The sequence below is a fragment of the Leptopilina boulardi genome, unplaced genomic scaffold (genome assembly GCF_019393585.1).
Source record: "Leptopilina boulardi isolate dan_hultmark-lab unplaced genomic scaffold, ZJU_Lbou_2.1 LbouV2_1, whole genome shotgun sequence".
In the NCBI taxonomy this organism is placed as follows: domain Eukaryota; kingdom Metazoa; phylum Arthropoda; class Insecta; order Hymenoptera; family Figitidae; genus Leptopilina; species Leptopilina boulardi.
In genome coordinates this window covers 1,516,849-1,532,351 of record NW_026137640.1, presented here as the reverse complement: position 1 = coordinate 1,532,351, position 15,503 = coordinate 1,516,849, and the positions used below count along the sequence as shown (strand labels likewise).

Sequence of the window (15,503 nt, the reverse complement as noted above, 5' to 3'; positions counted from 1 at the left end):
ATCACAAGAGTAAATATATTTAAAATAATAATTTTTTGATCACTTAATTTTACAGTTGGATTTCGACGTAAACGAATACGATAAAATAATTAATATGTATTCACGTGAGGGGGAAATAATTGCTCTCGAGAAAGATGTTTATTGTAAAGGTGGTGTTGAAAATTGGCTAAATACTTTATTGGAAGTTCATCGATTTTCAGTTGGTTCTGTTATATCACAAGGTCTATTAAAATTGACAGAAATTGATCTTTTAACTCTAATTGACGAATCAGTTTTACAGGTTTAAAAAAAAATTAATATAAATTTGGAAATTAATTTTACTATATATTAATAAGAAGAAAAATTAAATTTTCAGGTTGGTCTTTTGTCACTACAAGTTTTATGGACACGTGATTCGGAAATAGCTTTAGTTAATTCGAAGCGTGATAAAAATATAATGAAAAAAACAAATCAATGGTTCCTGGATTTGTTAAATAGTCTCATTGAAGTGACAGTGAAAGATTTAAATAAATACGCAAGAGCAAAATATGAAGCTCTTATAACAATTCATGTTCATCAAAGGTAATTTTTAAATTAAAAATTTTTTTAGTTTTCAATTCTCAATTTTTTCATTAATTTTCAGTTTTTTTCAATTTATTTAATATATTTCAATTTTTTTCAGAGATATTTTCGATGAACTTTTTCGTAATAAAATAAGAAATAAACAAGATTTTGAATGGTTGAAACAGGCACGTTTTTATTATGATGAAGATTCCGAGGAAGTACCCATTGGAATTACAAATGTTAATTTTACATATCAAAATGAATTTCTTGGTTGTACAGATCGTCTTGCAATTACACCTTTAACAGACAGATGTTATATAACACTTGCCCAAGCAATTGGTAAGTAATGAAAAAATTTTTTCTTATAAATTTATTTAATATTTTATTTTTTTATCGACAGGAATGAATTTTGGAGGTGCTCCTGCAGGTCCTGCAGGTACAGGAAAAACGGAAACAACTAAAGACATGGCTAAAGCTTTGGGTAAATATTGTGTTGTTTTTAATTGTTCCGATCAAATGGATTTTCGTGGTCTTGGAAGAATTTTTAAAGGATTGGCACAAGCTGGAGCATGGGGTTGTTTCGATGAATTCAATCGAATTGATTTACCAGTACTTTCAGTGGCTGCTCAACAAATTGCAATTATTTTAAATGCCAAAAGAGCAAAGAAATTTTCATTTTTATTTAGGTAAGTTTTTTATTTTTTGCAATATAAAATAAAAATATTGAATTAAGAAATTAATAATAATAATTTAGTGATGGAGAAACTTATTCTTTGGATTATGAGCTGGGATTGTTTATAACAATGAATCCTGGATACGCGGGTCGTCAGGAATTACCGGAGAATTTAAAAATACAATTTAGAAGCGTTGCTATGATGGTTCCTGATAGACAAGTAAAATACAATGATTTTTTTAAAATTTGTTATTAAATGCCGATTGAAAAGATTATCATCAATAATTTTTCAGATTATTATGAGGGTGAAAATGGCTGCTTGTGGATTTAAGGAGAATATTGTTCTTTCGGGAAAATTTTTTACACTCTATAAACTTTGCGAAGAACAATTAAGTAAACAAGTGCATTATGATTTTGGATTGAGAAATATTTTATCATGTTTACGTACAATGGGCGCACAAAAACGTGCACATCCAGATGAATCTGAGGAAACAACATTAATGAGAGTTTTGAGGTTGAAATATTTATATTTTCAATAAAATAAAATTTTCAATTTTTTATTTACTTTTTGAAATTCTTATTTTTCAGGGATATGAATTTATCGAAATTAGTAGACGAAGATGAGCCATTATTTCTTTCTCTTATCGAGGATATGTTTCCGGGAATAAAATTGTCAGTGCAAATTTATAAAGATTTACAAAGGGCAATTGCTAATGCAACAGTAGAACTTGGAATTATAAATCATCCGGAATGGAATTTAAAAACTATTCAAGTAGGAGTTCAATTTTCAATTTTTTTTTATAGATTTTGTGAATTAAAAATTAAATGAAAGAAAATTTATTTCATTTTTAGTTATATGAAACATCACTTGTTCGTCATGGTCTAATGGTTTTGGGCCCTACAGGATCAGGAAAAACTCGTTGTATGTGGGCCTTAATGAAAGCATTAACGGAATTAGGAATTCCTCATCGAGAAGTCAGAATGAATCCAAAGGTGAATAGATTTAAAAAAAATAAAATAAAATAATTATAAATTTTTTTATAATGTCTATTGTTCTAATTTTTTAGGCGATAACAGCACCTCAAATGTTTGGTAAATTGGACGTAGCGACAAATGATTGGACAGATGGAATTTTTTCCACCTTATGGAGAAGATCGACACAATTGAAGAAAAATGAAAATCTTTGGATTGTTTTGGATGGTCCCGTGGATGCTGTGTGGATTGAAAATTTAAATTCAGTACTGGATGATAATAAGACTTTAACATTGGCCAATGGAGATCGTATTATAATGGCATCCAATAGTAAACTTGTTTTTGAACCCGATAATATTGATAATGCATCACCGGCAACTGTTTCTAGAATGGGAATGGTTTTTGTCAGTGCTTCTGTATTAAAGTGGCCGCCCATTCTTGAGGTCTATTATTATTTTTATTAATATATATTTCTATTTTATACATTTTTTTTTTGACTATTTATTTTTCGAACTAGGCTTGGTTAAAGAAACGATCAAATCAAGCAGAATTTTTGCGATCGTTATTTAATAAAATATACGACGATGCCCATTTATTTGTACAAACAAAATTGGTGACAAAAATGATTATTTTAGAATCTCTTTATATTCGACAGTGCTTAGATTTATTACAAGGATTACTTACATTAAATGAAAATTCTCCGCGTAAATATTGTTTTAAAAATTATTATTTTTATTATTATTTCTTAAAAATCGTTAAATTTATTAACAAAGAATATTTTTGTTACTATTTTTTAGAAACATTTGCTGAATCTCATTTGGAAAAATTTTTCTTATTTTCCCTAATGTGGAGTTTGGGATCAGTTCTTGAATTGGATGGTCGTGCAGCTTTTCAAGAATTTGTTCTCTCACATCCTTCGAAATGTAATTGGCCTAAATGCAAGGTTATTTATTTTTAATTATTATTTTCTTTATTTTTTTTAAACTTATATTAATTTTTGACATTTTTTTTCAGGATGATGAAACAATTTTTGAGTTTCTTGTAAATGATGATGGAAAATGGATGCATTGGAATGAAAAAGTTACAGAATTTCAGTATCCTATTGAAGAAATTTTGCCATATCATTCAATTTTGGTTCCAAATGTTGACAATACTCGAACTTTATTTTTAATGCACGTTATTGCCAAACAAAAAAAAGCTGTCCTTTTAATTGGTTGGTTTTTTTTTTAATTTACAGAGAAAAAAAACTATTAGAAATTTTAATAATATTAATTTTTTGTTAAAAGGTGAACAAGGAACAGCAAAAACTGTCATGGTGAAAAGTTACATGTCCAAATTTGATGCTGAATATCATTTGCATAAATCCTTCAATTTCTCGTCTGCATCTACACCTAATATGGTTCAGGTAAAATATTTAAAAATAAATTTTGCAAAAAAAAAATAGGTACTTATATTTTAATTGTTTCTAGAATTAAAAATATTTATAAATAAAATTTACAATTTGTAGCGTATATTTGAAAGTTATGTGGAAAAGAGAGTTGGAAATACTTATGGTCCTCCAGGAGGTAGAAGAATGACAGTTTTTATAGATGATATAAATATGCCAATTGTTAATGAATGGGGTGATCAAATTACAAATGAAATTGTACGTCAATTAATGGAATACGGAGGATTTTATTCACTTGATAAGCCAGGTGAATTTTCAACATTGCAAGATATGATGTTGATGGCTGCAATGATTCATCCTGGTGGAGGTCGAAATGATATTCCACCACGATTAAAAAGACAATTCAATATTTTCAATTGTACTTTGCCATCAAACAAGTCAATGGATACGATTTTCAGTAAGAAATTCTTTTTTCCAATTTTTTTTTAACGCTAGTATAATTTTTTTTACATTTTAAAATTTGTAATTATTGCAGGCACGATAGGACAGGGCTATTTTAATATTCATAGATTTTCAGAACAAATAGTGAATTTTGTACCAAAATTAATTCCAATGACACGAATTTTGTGGCAAAAAACAAAAATTAAAATGCTTCCAACACCGGCCAAGTTTCATTATGTTTTTAATTTGAGGGATTTATCGCGTATCTGGGAAGGAATTCTTCGAATTGAAAAAAATGAATGCTCCTCTATTGAGATGCTGTTAAAACTTTGGAAACACGAATGCACAAGAGTAATTGCAGATAGGTGAATATAAAGGGGAAATTAATTTATGTAATTTAATAATTTTCTCAATTTTTTTTAATTTTAGATTTATTGATGAAATCGATAAACTATGGTTTCAAGAAACTTTACAAAAAACGGCCGAAGAATGTTTAAATATTGATTTTCGTTATTATTCATCAGATGAAACGTATTTTGTCAATTTTTTGCGTGATCCACCGGAACCAACTGGAGATGAACCAGAAGATTTTGTTCTTGTTGCTCCGAAAATTTATGAGGAAATTCCAAGGTTAGGAAAAAATTGATAATTAAGATTTATTTTTTAAATAGTTGAATAATAATTAATTTTACAGTTTTGAAATTGTGATTGAAAGAGTGCGTCAATTTATGGAACAATTTAACGAATGTATTCGAGGTTTGCGATTGGATTTGGTATTTTTTCATGATGCATTGGTTCATTTAATTCGAATATCAAGAATTTTTGGTGTTCCAAGGGGTAATGCTCTTCTGGTTGGAATCGGTGGTTCAGGAAAACAAAGTCTCACTCGTCTTGCTTCTTTTATTGCCGGTTTAGATTTTTTTCAAATTGTTCTAACAAGGTAATTTTTTTGTTTATTAATTAAAATTTATTTTTTTTTTAATAATAAATCTTCTACTAGAGTTTAAAACTGAGTATTATTTTTTTAAAAACAATGTAGGAGTTACAATATCGGAAGTTTGTTGGAAGATTTAAGAAAATTGTACCGAATGGCAGGAATTGGAACACGAGGTGCGACTTTTATTTTCACTGATAATGAAATTAAAGATGAAGGATTTCTCGAATATTTAAATAATGTTTTGAGTGTGGGAGAAATAGCGAATCTTTTTCCAAAAGATGAACTTGATGAAATTTTAACAAGTGTCATTCCAATTATGAAGAAAGAACAGCCAAGAAGACCTCCAACTCCAGATAATTTATACGAATATTTTATAACTAGAGCGAGAAATAATTTGCATATTGCTCTTTGTTTTTCTCCAGTAAGTTAATTTTACAATTTATTTTTTTTACTATATATTAATATTTATTCATTAATAATTAATTAATTAATTTAAAAATAGGTGGGTGAAAAATTCAGATCACGATCATTAAAGTTTCCTGGACTTATATCGGGATGTACAATGAATTATTTTTCAAGATGGCCAAAAGACGCTTTATGTGCGGTTAGTAAACATTTTTTGAAGAACTATAATTTTGTTTGTACCGAGGAAATTAAAGAAGAAATTATTAACGTTACGGGAGAGGTTCAAGAATTTGTGATTGACGCTTGTACGGAATATTTTAACAGGTAATTGTTTTTTTTTGTTTTTTTTTATTATTAAAAAATTGGTTATTAAAATATTATTTTTATTATAGATTCCGTAGGCAAACATACGTTACACCAAAATCATTTTTGTCATTTATTAGTGGTTATAAAAATATTTATAAACAACGACTCGATAATATAAATACTCTTGCATTTCGAATGAGCAATGGTTTAAGTAAATTAGTTGATGCATCGAAACAAGTCGATGAACTACGAAAAGTACTCGAAATAAATCAAGCTGAAATTGATGTGAAAAATGTTCAAGTTGAAGCAGTTAGTGATAAAAATAGAATTTAATTAACATGAAAAATTTTTTAAATTAAATTTAATTGAAAATTTATTTTTCTCTTTAGATTCTTGTGACAGTAAATGAGAAAAAGAGAGACGCAGAAATTGTGAAATCTCAAGTGCAAAGTTCAAAAGAAGAAGCTGAAGCTATATTGAAAATTATTTCAAAAGATAAATCAGTGGCTGAGAAAAAATTAAAAGCTGCAGAGCCAGCTTTACTCGAAGCCGAAGCAGCTCTTCAGGTATAATATTATTATTTTATTCATTAAAAAAAATTTAATATATTAATTTTTTTTACTATTTTTAGACAATAAAAGCAACTGACATTGCTACTGTTCGAAAATTGGCAAAACCTCCTTATTTAATTACATTAATCATGGATTGCGTTATAATTTTATTTGGTCGAAAATTGGACACCGTTAAACCAGATGTAGAGAAACAATTTTTAATGCCATCATGGGGCGAAGCATTGAAGGTTTAGATTCTTTATTATAATCTTTTTTTTTTAAATAAAAGAATTTTTTAAAAAAATCACAATTTTTCAGGTTTTAGCTGATACAAGATTTTTGTATAATTTACAAAATTTTCCCAAAGACAATATTAATGGAGAAACTGTTGATTTGATGATACCTTATTTAAATTATCCTTTATATACATATGATGCGGCAAAAACAGCTTGCGGAAATGTTGCAGGATTAATTTCATGGACAATTGCTATGGTGAAATTTTATGGAATTAACAAGGACGTTTTACCATTAAAAGTAAGAAGTTGGGAATAATTTTGTTTAAGATAAAAAGAAATAAAGATTTTATATAAAGAAATTGATTAAAATAAAATAAATTATTTAAGGCTAATTTAGCTGTTCAACAAGGAAAGCACGATAAAGCAAATCGAAATTTACAACAAGCTGAAGCTGTATTAAAAGAAAAAGATGAAGAATTAAAAGTGGTTAAAAAGGATTTCGATGCTGTTATGGCAGAACGTCAGGTAAATTTTTCGGCTCTCTTTTAATATATTGCGAACAAATAATAAAAATAGAATGTAATTACAATTTTTACAGAAAGTTGTCGATTTGGCAAATGCTTGTCGAGCAAAAATGGATGCTGCAACAGCAATGATTGATGGACTTGCTGGCGAAAGAATTCGATGGACCGATCAATTGGCTATGTTTAAATCCGAAACCGACAGACTTGTGGGAGATGTTTTACTTCTCACTGGATTTTTATCATATTGCGGTCCATTTAATCAGGAATTTCGAATACTCTTACAAAAAAAATGGTTCGATCTTGTACAAGATAGAAAAATTCCAGTTTCTGCTTCTATAAGCATTGTCAATACTTTAACGGATGCAGCAACTGTTAGTAATAATTAATATTAGTAATTTTAATAAAATTAAAGAATAATTAAAATAATTTTTTCTATTATTTTTAGACTGGAGAATGGAATTTGCAGGGATTACCTAATGATGAACTTTCAATTCAAAATGGAATAATAGTCACAAAAGCTTCAAGATATCCATTATTAATTGATCCACAATTACAAGGAAAAGCTTGGATTAAAAATAAAGAAAAGGACTTTGACTTACAAGTGAGAAAATTTTATTTACAGTTTATTTTTTAAAAAAAAAAAAAAATTGTTTTTAATTTTATTGACATAATTTTACTTTTTAATGTTTGTATTGTAAAATGTAAATTTTTCAGGTTACTTTCCTAACGCATAAATATTTTAGAAATCATTTGGAAGATTGTGTTTCTCTTGGTCGTCCACTTTTAATAGAGGATGTTGAGGAAGAATTAGATCCAGTTTTGGATAATTTACTGGAAAAAAATTTTATCAAAATTGGTACTTCATTAAAAGTGCGTTTTCATCATTAAAAAAAAACTAATTCCCATTATTCAAATTATTTTTTCATATTTATTTATAAATTTTCTAATAAAATATAGAGAAAATAAATTTATAATTTTTCAGGTAAAATTAGGAGATAAAGAAGTTGATGTTCATGACGATTTTCGATTATACATTACAACTAAATTGCCAAATCCATCGTATCCTCCTGAAATATTTGCACGTACTTCTATAATTGATTTCACTGTAACAATAAAAGGTAATTGGGATTTTTTCAAATTCAATAATTTTTATGAGAAAAAGAACAAGTTTTTATGACAAATAATTAATTTTCCCAGGATTGGAAGATCAATTATTGGGTAGAGTAATTTTAGCCGAAAAACAGGAATTAGAAACTGAACGAACCCAATTGATAACGGATGTAACGGCTAATAAAAGAAAAATAAAACAATTGGAAGCTAATTTACTTCATAAATTAACAACTGTTCAAGTAAGAATTTTTTATTAAGATATTTTTATTTTCAATATTAAATAATTCATTTTATTTTCTTTTTATTTTCAATTTCAGGGGCCATTAATAGATGACGTGGAATTGATGGCAGTTTTGAATAATACAAGAACAACGGCAAATGAAGTAAATGAAAAATTATCAATTGCAAATGAGACAGAATTGAAAATAAATGCAGCCCGGGAAGAATTTAGACCAGTTGCAACTAGAGGAAGTGTTTTGTACTTTTTAATTTGCGACATGGCTCAAGTTAATGTCATGTATCAAACTTCGCTTGCTCAATTTTTGGAGCGATTCGATCTTTCTCTTGACAGGTATATTAAATTTTTCATATTCAAAAAAAAATCTTTTTTCAAAAAAAAAAAAAAAAAAATCAAGAGAACGTTAATGAAGAAACAAAAATAATTTCTATAATACTACAATTTATTATTTTTAGATCAGAAAAAAGTCCTGTGAATTTAAAAAGAATTGTCCACATTATCGAATATTTGACCTATGAAATTTTCAAATACAAATCTCGTGGACTTTATGAAAATCATAAATACATGTTTAGTGTGCTGATGACATTAAAAATTGATCTTCAAAGAGGCGCAATATCACACGAGGAATTTCAATATTTTATTAAAGGAGGAGCGGCTCTCGATTTAAATGCCGTGACACGTAAACCTTATAAATGGATCACTGACATGACATGGTTGAATTTAGTTGCTCTTTCGTCATTAAAAAATTTTCAAAATATTGTCTCACAAATTTATGCCTCAGAAAAAAATTGGAAATCATGGTTCGCTAAAGAAGCACCCGAGGAAGAAATAATTCCCGATGGTTACAATAATTTCGATACTTTTCGTCGTCTTTTAATAATCAGGTTTATTTTATTTTCAAAAAAATAAAATTATAATTATAAACTTTTTTTTAATTAACGTTTTGTTTTGTCCATTAGAGCATGGTGCATGGATAGAACATTATCGCAATCACGAAAATACATTGCAAATTCTTTGGGAGTAAAATATGCAGAGCCAGTTTTAACATTATTGGATGTTATGCATTCTGAATCAAGACCAAATACGCCAATGATTTGTTTTTTGAGTATGGGATCTGATCCAACGCCTAGTATTGAACAACTTGCTAAAAAAATGGAGATTCGTTGTAAAAGTATTTCCATGGGTCAAGGACAGGAAATTCATGCGAGAAAATTATTAAATTCAGCAAAAACCGAAGTATGTTTTGATAATAATATGAAATTTTTTTTTTAAATTAATAATTGAAAAAATTAAAATTCAGGGTTTTTGGGCGCTTTGTCAAAATTGTCACCTTGGCCTCGAATATATGGTGGAATTAGTGGAATTTATTTTAGAAATGGATTCACCTCATCCCAATTTTCGCATATGGATAACAACCGAACCGCATAAAGATTTTCCAATTTCTTTACTACAAATGTCGATTAAATTCACTTATGAGCCACCGCAAGGTTTTTTTTGTGTTTTTATTCTTTAGATTGAATTACAAATTTTTGTCATATTGAAAATTGATTTTATTTTCAGGAATTCGAGCAGGTTTACTTGCGACATATAGTGGAATGAATCAAGAAATGTTGGATCAATGTGATTCTGCACAATATATACCGTTAGTGTATGTTGTTTCTTTTTTGCATACCGTTTTACAAGAACGTCGAAAATTTGGACCATTGGGTTGGAATATTCCTTATGAATTTAATTCCGCTGATTGGCTCGCATCTTGTATGTTTATGAATAATCATTTGAATGATTTGGATAATACAAGGGACATTAGTTGGTCAACTATCAGGTAAAAAATTTTTAAAAAAAATGTTTTTTCCTAATAATTTTATTTTTATTTTTATTATTTAAAAAGATATATGATTGGTGAAGTACAATATGGAGGTCGTGTAACTGATGACTATGACAAACGTCTATTGAATACATTTGCAAAAGTTTGGTTCACTTCAACAATATTTTCAGAGACATTTAATTTTTATAAAGATTATAATGTTCTGAATTATAAATTAGTTAGCGATTATATAAAAGCCATTGACACTATGGCTAGCATTGATCCACCTCAAGCTTATGGTCTTCATTCAAATGCGGATATTACGTAAGTTTTTTTTTATATAAAAATTAAAAATTAAAATAAATATGATTTGAAATAAAATATAAATTCTAATATTTATTTAGAAAATTGTTTCTATTGAATAATTTTTTTTTGTAGATATCAAAGTGTATCGACACAAAATGTTTTGGATACAATAATATCGGTGCAGCCAAAGGAAGCAGGAATTGGTGGAGGTGAGTCGCGTGAAGATTCAGTGGCTAAACAAGCTAATGAAATGTTATCAAAATTACCACCCGCCTATGATCAATTTGAAGTGAAAAATAGGTTTGTCGTAAAAAAAAAATTAATTATAAAAAAAATTAAACGAAAAAAAATCTTCAAAATTCTAAAAAAAGATTTTTTTTATTTTGTTTCAGATTGCAAATTATGGGCGCAACAAGTTCGATGAATATTTTTTTGAAACAAGAAATAGATCGAATTCAAATTGTTATTAAATTAGTTCGAATAACATTGAAAGATTTATTATTGGCAATCGAAGGAGTTATAATTATGAATGAGGTAAAATTTTTCTTTTGAAAATTTTTCGAAAATTTTTATATAAAAATATTGTTTTATTTATTTTTTTTTATTTATAGGAATTGAGAGATGCGTTTGATAATATTTACGACGCCAGAATACCAATAGTTTGGAAGGCTCGTTCATGGGAATCGAGTACACTGGGATTTTGGTTCACAGAATTATTGGAAAGAAATCGTCAATTTTCCTCTTGGTTATTTGGTCGTCGTCCTGCAAAATTCTGGATGACTGGATTTTTCAATCCTCAAGGTATGGAAAATTTTCAAAAAAATGCAAAAAAAAAAATTTCAAAAATTACTATTTTTTTTTTTAAATATTTAGGTTTTCTGACGGCAATGAAACAGGAAGTAACGAGGGCCCATAAGGGATGGGCTCTTGATAATGTAACACTTCACAATGAAGTAACGAAACAAACCGCTGAAGAAGTGAGAACTTCGCCGAATGTAAGAATATAATAGATTAATTAATTTGTAATATAAGTTTATAATAAATTTATTAAAAAATTATTTGATACAAAATATTCAGGAAGGTGTTTTTGTCTATGGATTATATTTGGACGGTGCCGGATGGGATTTGAAAAATAATCGTTTACGTGAATCTGCAAATAAAGTCTTGTACGTGATGATGCCTGTGATACATATTTTCGCACTCTACAATAATCCGGATAAAAATCCAAAACTATATCAGGTATTTATTTCTCATTTATTTTAATATCGTCCTTTTTTTATTTTAATAACACGCTCTAATTTGACACCTTTTTTCGTTTATAATTTCTTGAATTCGGAATATATTAAAAAAATTTCAATTCTTCGACTTAGTGTCCAGTTTACAAGAAACCAATGAGAACTTATAATTTGCTAATAACACCATTATGGTTACAAACAATAAAACCTCCAGAATTTTGGATTTTACGTGGAGTGGCATTGCTCTGTGATACGAAATAATTCACTTTCAAAAAATTTTTATCAATATTTTATTTCAACATTAAATTTAACAAAAAAAAAATTCTATTTTAAAATTGAAAAAAATTTTGAAGTATTTATAATTATAAAAATTTATAAAATCAATTATTATAATTGAAGAAATATAAACTAATTTTTAACAGAGAACGCATGATTATGAATAATGGTAACAGACTGTTTTAAAAATTTAATAATTAACAATATATCATCTGCATAGTGCGTAATAACAATAACATGTAATATTATATATAATAATAATATGAGATTTTACATTAAATATACATTAAACTTAACAATATACAATAATTCATATTAATACATATATAATATTACACATAATTTTTAAAATAATATTTATGCAAATAATGAGTTAAACTCAATTAGATAAAAATTAGTAAAAATGGCTCGGATTTTATAGACTATTTGTAATTTGTACTGTTTTTTTTTTCAAGGCATAACAAATGCAAATTAATTGTTGTCCTTGCGTGTAACTTTTGCATTGTGTCCTCTGATTTCTTAATGTGACGTAACGTTTAGAGGAAGTAGAGAGAACAAATTAAAATGAGAGCAAATGAAGTTTGCAAGGTTACACTTGTAGCCTTATTATAACGCCCCCAATTTTCATCTCGATTACAGAAATTACTGTTGCATATTTCAGTATCAAACTGCCCAATTTTAAAAGGGTGCTTTTCCGTCCAACAGTCATATACTGTGGTTTTTTTGTGTAAATCTAAAAAAAAAGAAAACATTCCAAAATTTTAATAATTTTTTTCAAAAAATTTCTATTATAAAATTAATTTATGATACTTACAATCAGATTTATAAGTTACACAAGAATTCGAATAAGAAGTTGTATTACAGGTGTTATTTTCTAAAAATTTATTACAAGGTTTATAAGATCCTATCACATTAGCCTGGTCACCTTCTATACATTGATAACAAGTTGTACAGTTGCCTGAAACAAAAGAGAAAAATTTATTAAACAAAATTTGAGTCATCAATTTCATGGAATACAATAAGACGTGTCTTGAATAAATTAGTCATCATACGATAGTTTTGTTTACGAAACAGAAATATGTGATGAATAAGTGAAAGGGAAATGGCAAAAGAAAGGAAACACGTTTTATATATATTATACATTCTCTATACTAAAATATTTATTAATTTAAATACTTTATTAGAAAAACGTATATTAAAATTTAAGTAAAATTTTCAATAATAATTGAAAGCAAAAAAAAAAAAAGATAAAAAATGAATAAATAAAATAATGTAAATATTGAACGTTAATTTTCTTCGAATAAACCGCGCGAATAAATGATTTAAAAAGATCGTTATTTTTTAATACAATTATTGGAAATTTTTTAATAATATGTAAATTTATTTCTTTGATTTATATTTAGTAATTTATGCTGAAGCGTAAAAAAAAACTTGGAATTATACACGAAATAAGAATCAATACAGTGAACTACATTGTAAAAATATGCATTTAGATCTATATAAGATATATATTTACTCACCAATGGCTAAAACAGTGGAAATTATAACAAATATTAAAAGCTTCATATTTGGCACTAGGAGATTTTAACACTTTAAGAAATAAATTTTTCTTTTTTTTTAATGTGAATCTAAGAAATTATTTGTGATTTTAAAGGAAGCGAACGTTTTCTTGAAAGACCACAAGAGGTTGTTTGATTCAAACTGTACATATAATACGTTGAAACCGCGCTTTAGTGGCCTTCAGTCGATTGAAGTAGTGGGAAGAGAATGATCATTCTACACAAACGTCCCATTTAAAATAACACTCTAAATTCTCATTTTTATTTTGTGTATATTTTCCGAATAATTTCATTTTTTTTTAACTTTAAAAGACATTTTTATTTAACATAATTTTAATTTGATAAGTTTATTATTAATTTTCCCAAAAAATTATTATTTACAATTAGAATTACCATTTTCTTTTTTTGTAAAATTAAAATTAATCATTATCATCATCCATTTGTAACATAATTATGAGATATGTTGTTATAGCTCCACAAATCTGAAAAAAAAATTATAACGATAAAATTTTTAAATAATAATAATATTTAAATTTTAAATAATAATCAATAATATTTTGATAAATCTTACCCTGCATAAAAAATTATAATCCAAATTAATAATTCCATATAAAGATATATTGAGTTTTCTTTGAATTAATTGATGTGAAATTTTAATAATCTGAAATAAAATTTACAATTTTGTATCTGTAGAAAAAATTATTCAATAATTGAAAAAGAAAAATAGAAATAAATTTCTAAATCTTACAGATTTTTTGCAATTTTCTGGCCTATAATACAACCATAATTTAAAAAGTGCATTACCAGTATTGTTTGCCTAGAAATATTTGAAAAATTAATTAAATCGAAATAAAATGAATTAATTTTTTTTAATGTTAATAAATAACCTCATCACGAATATTTCCAGAAGAAAATGCAATGAAAATAAATTCCAAGACTAAAACACTGACCCAAAGAGTACCATACATGGTCGCTATTAAATCACCTGTTTTATGAACTTTTGTGTCAGTCATAAATAAACAAACAAAATATGAATTTTTTACAATTTGTAAAAATGATATTAATAGTGCCATTAAAGTAATAGGGGCAAAAAAATTCGTAATCATTTCACACAGATCCATTAATTCCACATGTAATTTACCAAAATAATTGAGAATCAATGGTATGGAATTTGATGATCTGAAAATTGAAAAATATTTAAAAAGATTCGAATAAAAAAATAAATAATTTTTCTTTTACCTTAAATGTTTCCTCGGATAAATCATCGATAAATTCACATTTAATTTATGAAATCGTAATTCCAATATATCCAAAGCAGTTATAAATAAAGTGAACCAATTATGAATAATAATATGTGGAAATTCAAATGGTATCCAAATCATCCATTTAAAAATTGGTGATATCGAGGATAAAGCGATTTTTGAAAAAAATAATCCACCAAAAATAATATTTACAAAACTAATACGAATACAAAGCATTTTAATAATCATTTGTCCTTCATTTTTAATTCCTATTTTTCTAGCTATTTTTTCTGTTCTTTTAAAATTTTCAAAAATAAATAATACCCTCTTTTGACGAAATGCAAATATCAACCATGCAATTATTACTATAATAAATTGCATACCATCAATAAATGTAGCAACAATTGCTGCAATTATAGTTTCCATGGGAAAAATAGTCACACTACGATCAATTAAAGCACGCACATAAAAGACACAATATAAAATACAAAGTATTAATGAATAAATTGTTCCCAAATTTGAATGAATAAAAAAACCATTTTCGTCAATTATAAATGGACATAAGCCTATTGTTTTTTCATAAAAATAAACTAATTTTATTAGAAATGAGAAAATTATTTGCTTTTTTAAACTCATTTCCACCATTTTGCATAAATATATGAATTTGAACTTGATAACGCATGACAAATATGCTTTTAGTTTAATTAAATCGATTGCAAATAAAATACTCTTATTTCTTATTTAGAGAAATTAATTTTA

General features: G+C 26.7%; 2 protein-coding genes across 5 annotated transcripts in view; one reads left to right on the top strand and one right to left on the bottom strand.

The window, feature by feature from the left end:
* The window catches only part of LOC127276711 (dynein axonemal heavy chain 8), a 23,604-nt gene extending 11,660 nt beyond the window's left edge, over positions 1–11,944 (top strand). For all 3 annotated transcript variants that reach the window (XM_051297369.1, XM_051297438.1, XM_051297514.1), the window contains 41 exons: positions 56–280; positions 356–561; positions 662–882; positions 944–1,229; positions 1,298–1,436; positions 1,510–1,730; positions 1,805–1,988; positions 2,069–2,209; positions 2,284–2,631; positions 2,706–2,892; positions 2,986–3,131; positions 3,203–3,401; positions 3,475–3,593; positions 3,696–4,032; positions 4,111–4,381; positions 4,446–4,646; positions 4,711–4,956; positions 5,056–5,374; positions 5,456–5,682; positions 5,751–5,973; positions 6,054–6,230; positions 6,296–6,463; positions 6,534–6,749; positions 6,839–6,976; positions 7,050–7,346; positions 7,421–7,576; positions 7,690–7,845; positions 7,958–8,093; positions 8,173–8,324; positions 8,403–8,656; positions 8,779–9,207; positions 9,283–9,559; positions 9,624–9,810; positions 9,884–10,145; positions 10,212–10,451; positions 10,566–10,733; positions 10,826–10,967; positions 11,045–11,234; positions 11,307–11,428; positions 11,511–11,672; positions 11,804–11,944. In XM_051297369.1, coding sequence (XP_051153326.1) covers positions 56–280; positions 356–561; positions 662–882; positions 944–1,229; positions 1,298–1,436; positions 1,510–1,730; positions 1,805–1,988; positions 2,069–2,209; positions 2,284–2,631; positions 2,706–2,892; positions 2,986–3,131; positions 3,203–3,401; positions 3,475–3,593; positions 3,696–4,032; positions 4,111–4,381; positions 4,446–4,646; positions 4,711–4,956; positions 5,056–5,374; positions 5,456–5,682; positions 5,751–5,973; positions 6,054–6,230; positions 6,296–6,463; positions 6,534–6,749; positions 6,839–6,976; positions 7,050–7,346; positions 7,421–7,576; positions 7,690–7,845; positions 7,958–8,093; positions 8,173–8,324; positions 8,403–8,656; positions 8,779–9,207; positions 9,283–9,559; positions 9,624–9,810; positions 9,884–10,145; positions 10,212–10,451; positions 10,566–10,733; positions 10,826–10,967; positions 11,045–11,234; positions 11,307–11,428; positions 11,511–11,672; positions 11,804–11,929 — 8,601 coding nt within the window. In that variant the 3' untranslated portion in view covers positions 11,930–11,944. The remainder of the gene's footprint in view (positions 1–55; positions 281–355; positions 562–661; positions 883–943; positions 1,230–1,297; positions 1,437–1,509; positions 1,731–1,804; positions 1,989–2,068; positions 2,210–2,283; positions 2,632–2,705; positions 2,893–2,985; positions 3,132–3,202; positions 3,402–3,474; positions 3,594–3,695; positions 4,033–4,110; positions 4,382–4,445; positions 4,647–4,710; positions 4,957–5,055; positions 5,375–5,455; positions 5,683–5,750; positions 5,974–6,053; positions 6,231–6,295; positions 6,464–6,533; positions 6,750–6,838; positions 6,977–7,049; positions 7,347–7,420; positions 7,577–7,689; positions 7,846–7,957; positions 8,094–8,172; positions 8,325–8,402; positions 8,657–8,778; positions 9,208–9,282; positions 9,560–9,623; positions 9,811–9,883; positions 10,146–10,211; positions 10,452–10,565; positions 10,734–10,825; positions 10,968–11,044; positions 11,235–11,306; positions 11,429–11,510; positions 11,673–11,803) is intronic.
* LOC127277950 (uncharacterized) lies at positions 11,942–15,503 on the bottom strand. 2 transcript variants are annotated; one of them, XR_007842437.1, is made up of 6 exons: positions 14,743–15,503; positions 14,391–14,682; positions 14,252–14,320; positions 14,075–14,164; positions 13,465–13,985; positions 12,759–12,902 (listed from the first exon to the last, which is right to left on the bottom strand). XR_007842437.1 is itself a non-coding variant. In XM_051299487.1 (3 exons), exons 1-3 carry the CDS (start codon positions 13,508–13,510, stop codon positions 12,481–12,483), a joined length of 387 nt encoding a protein of 128 aa, XP_051155444.1. In that variant the 5' UTR covers positions 13,511–13,697; the 3' UTR covers positions 11,942–12,480. The 2 variants fall into 2 exon arrangements, 1 of the variants encoding a protein (XP_051155444.1); XM_051299487.1 differs by lacking the exons at positions 14,075–14,164; positions 14,252–14,320; positions 14,391–14,682; positions 14,743–15,503 and adding an exon at positions 11,942–12,677 and having other exon boundaries at positions 13,465–13,697.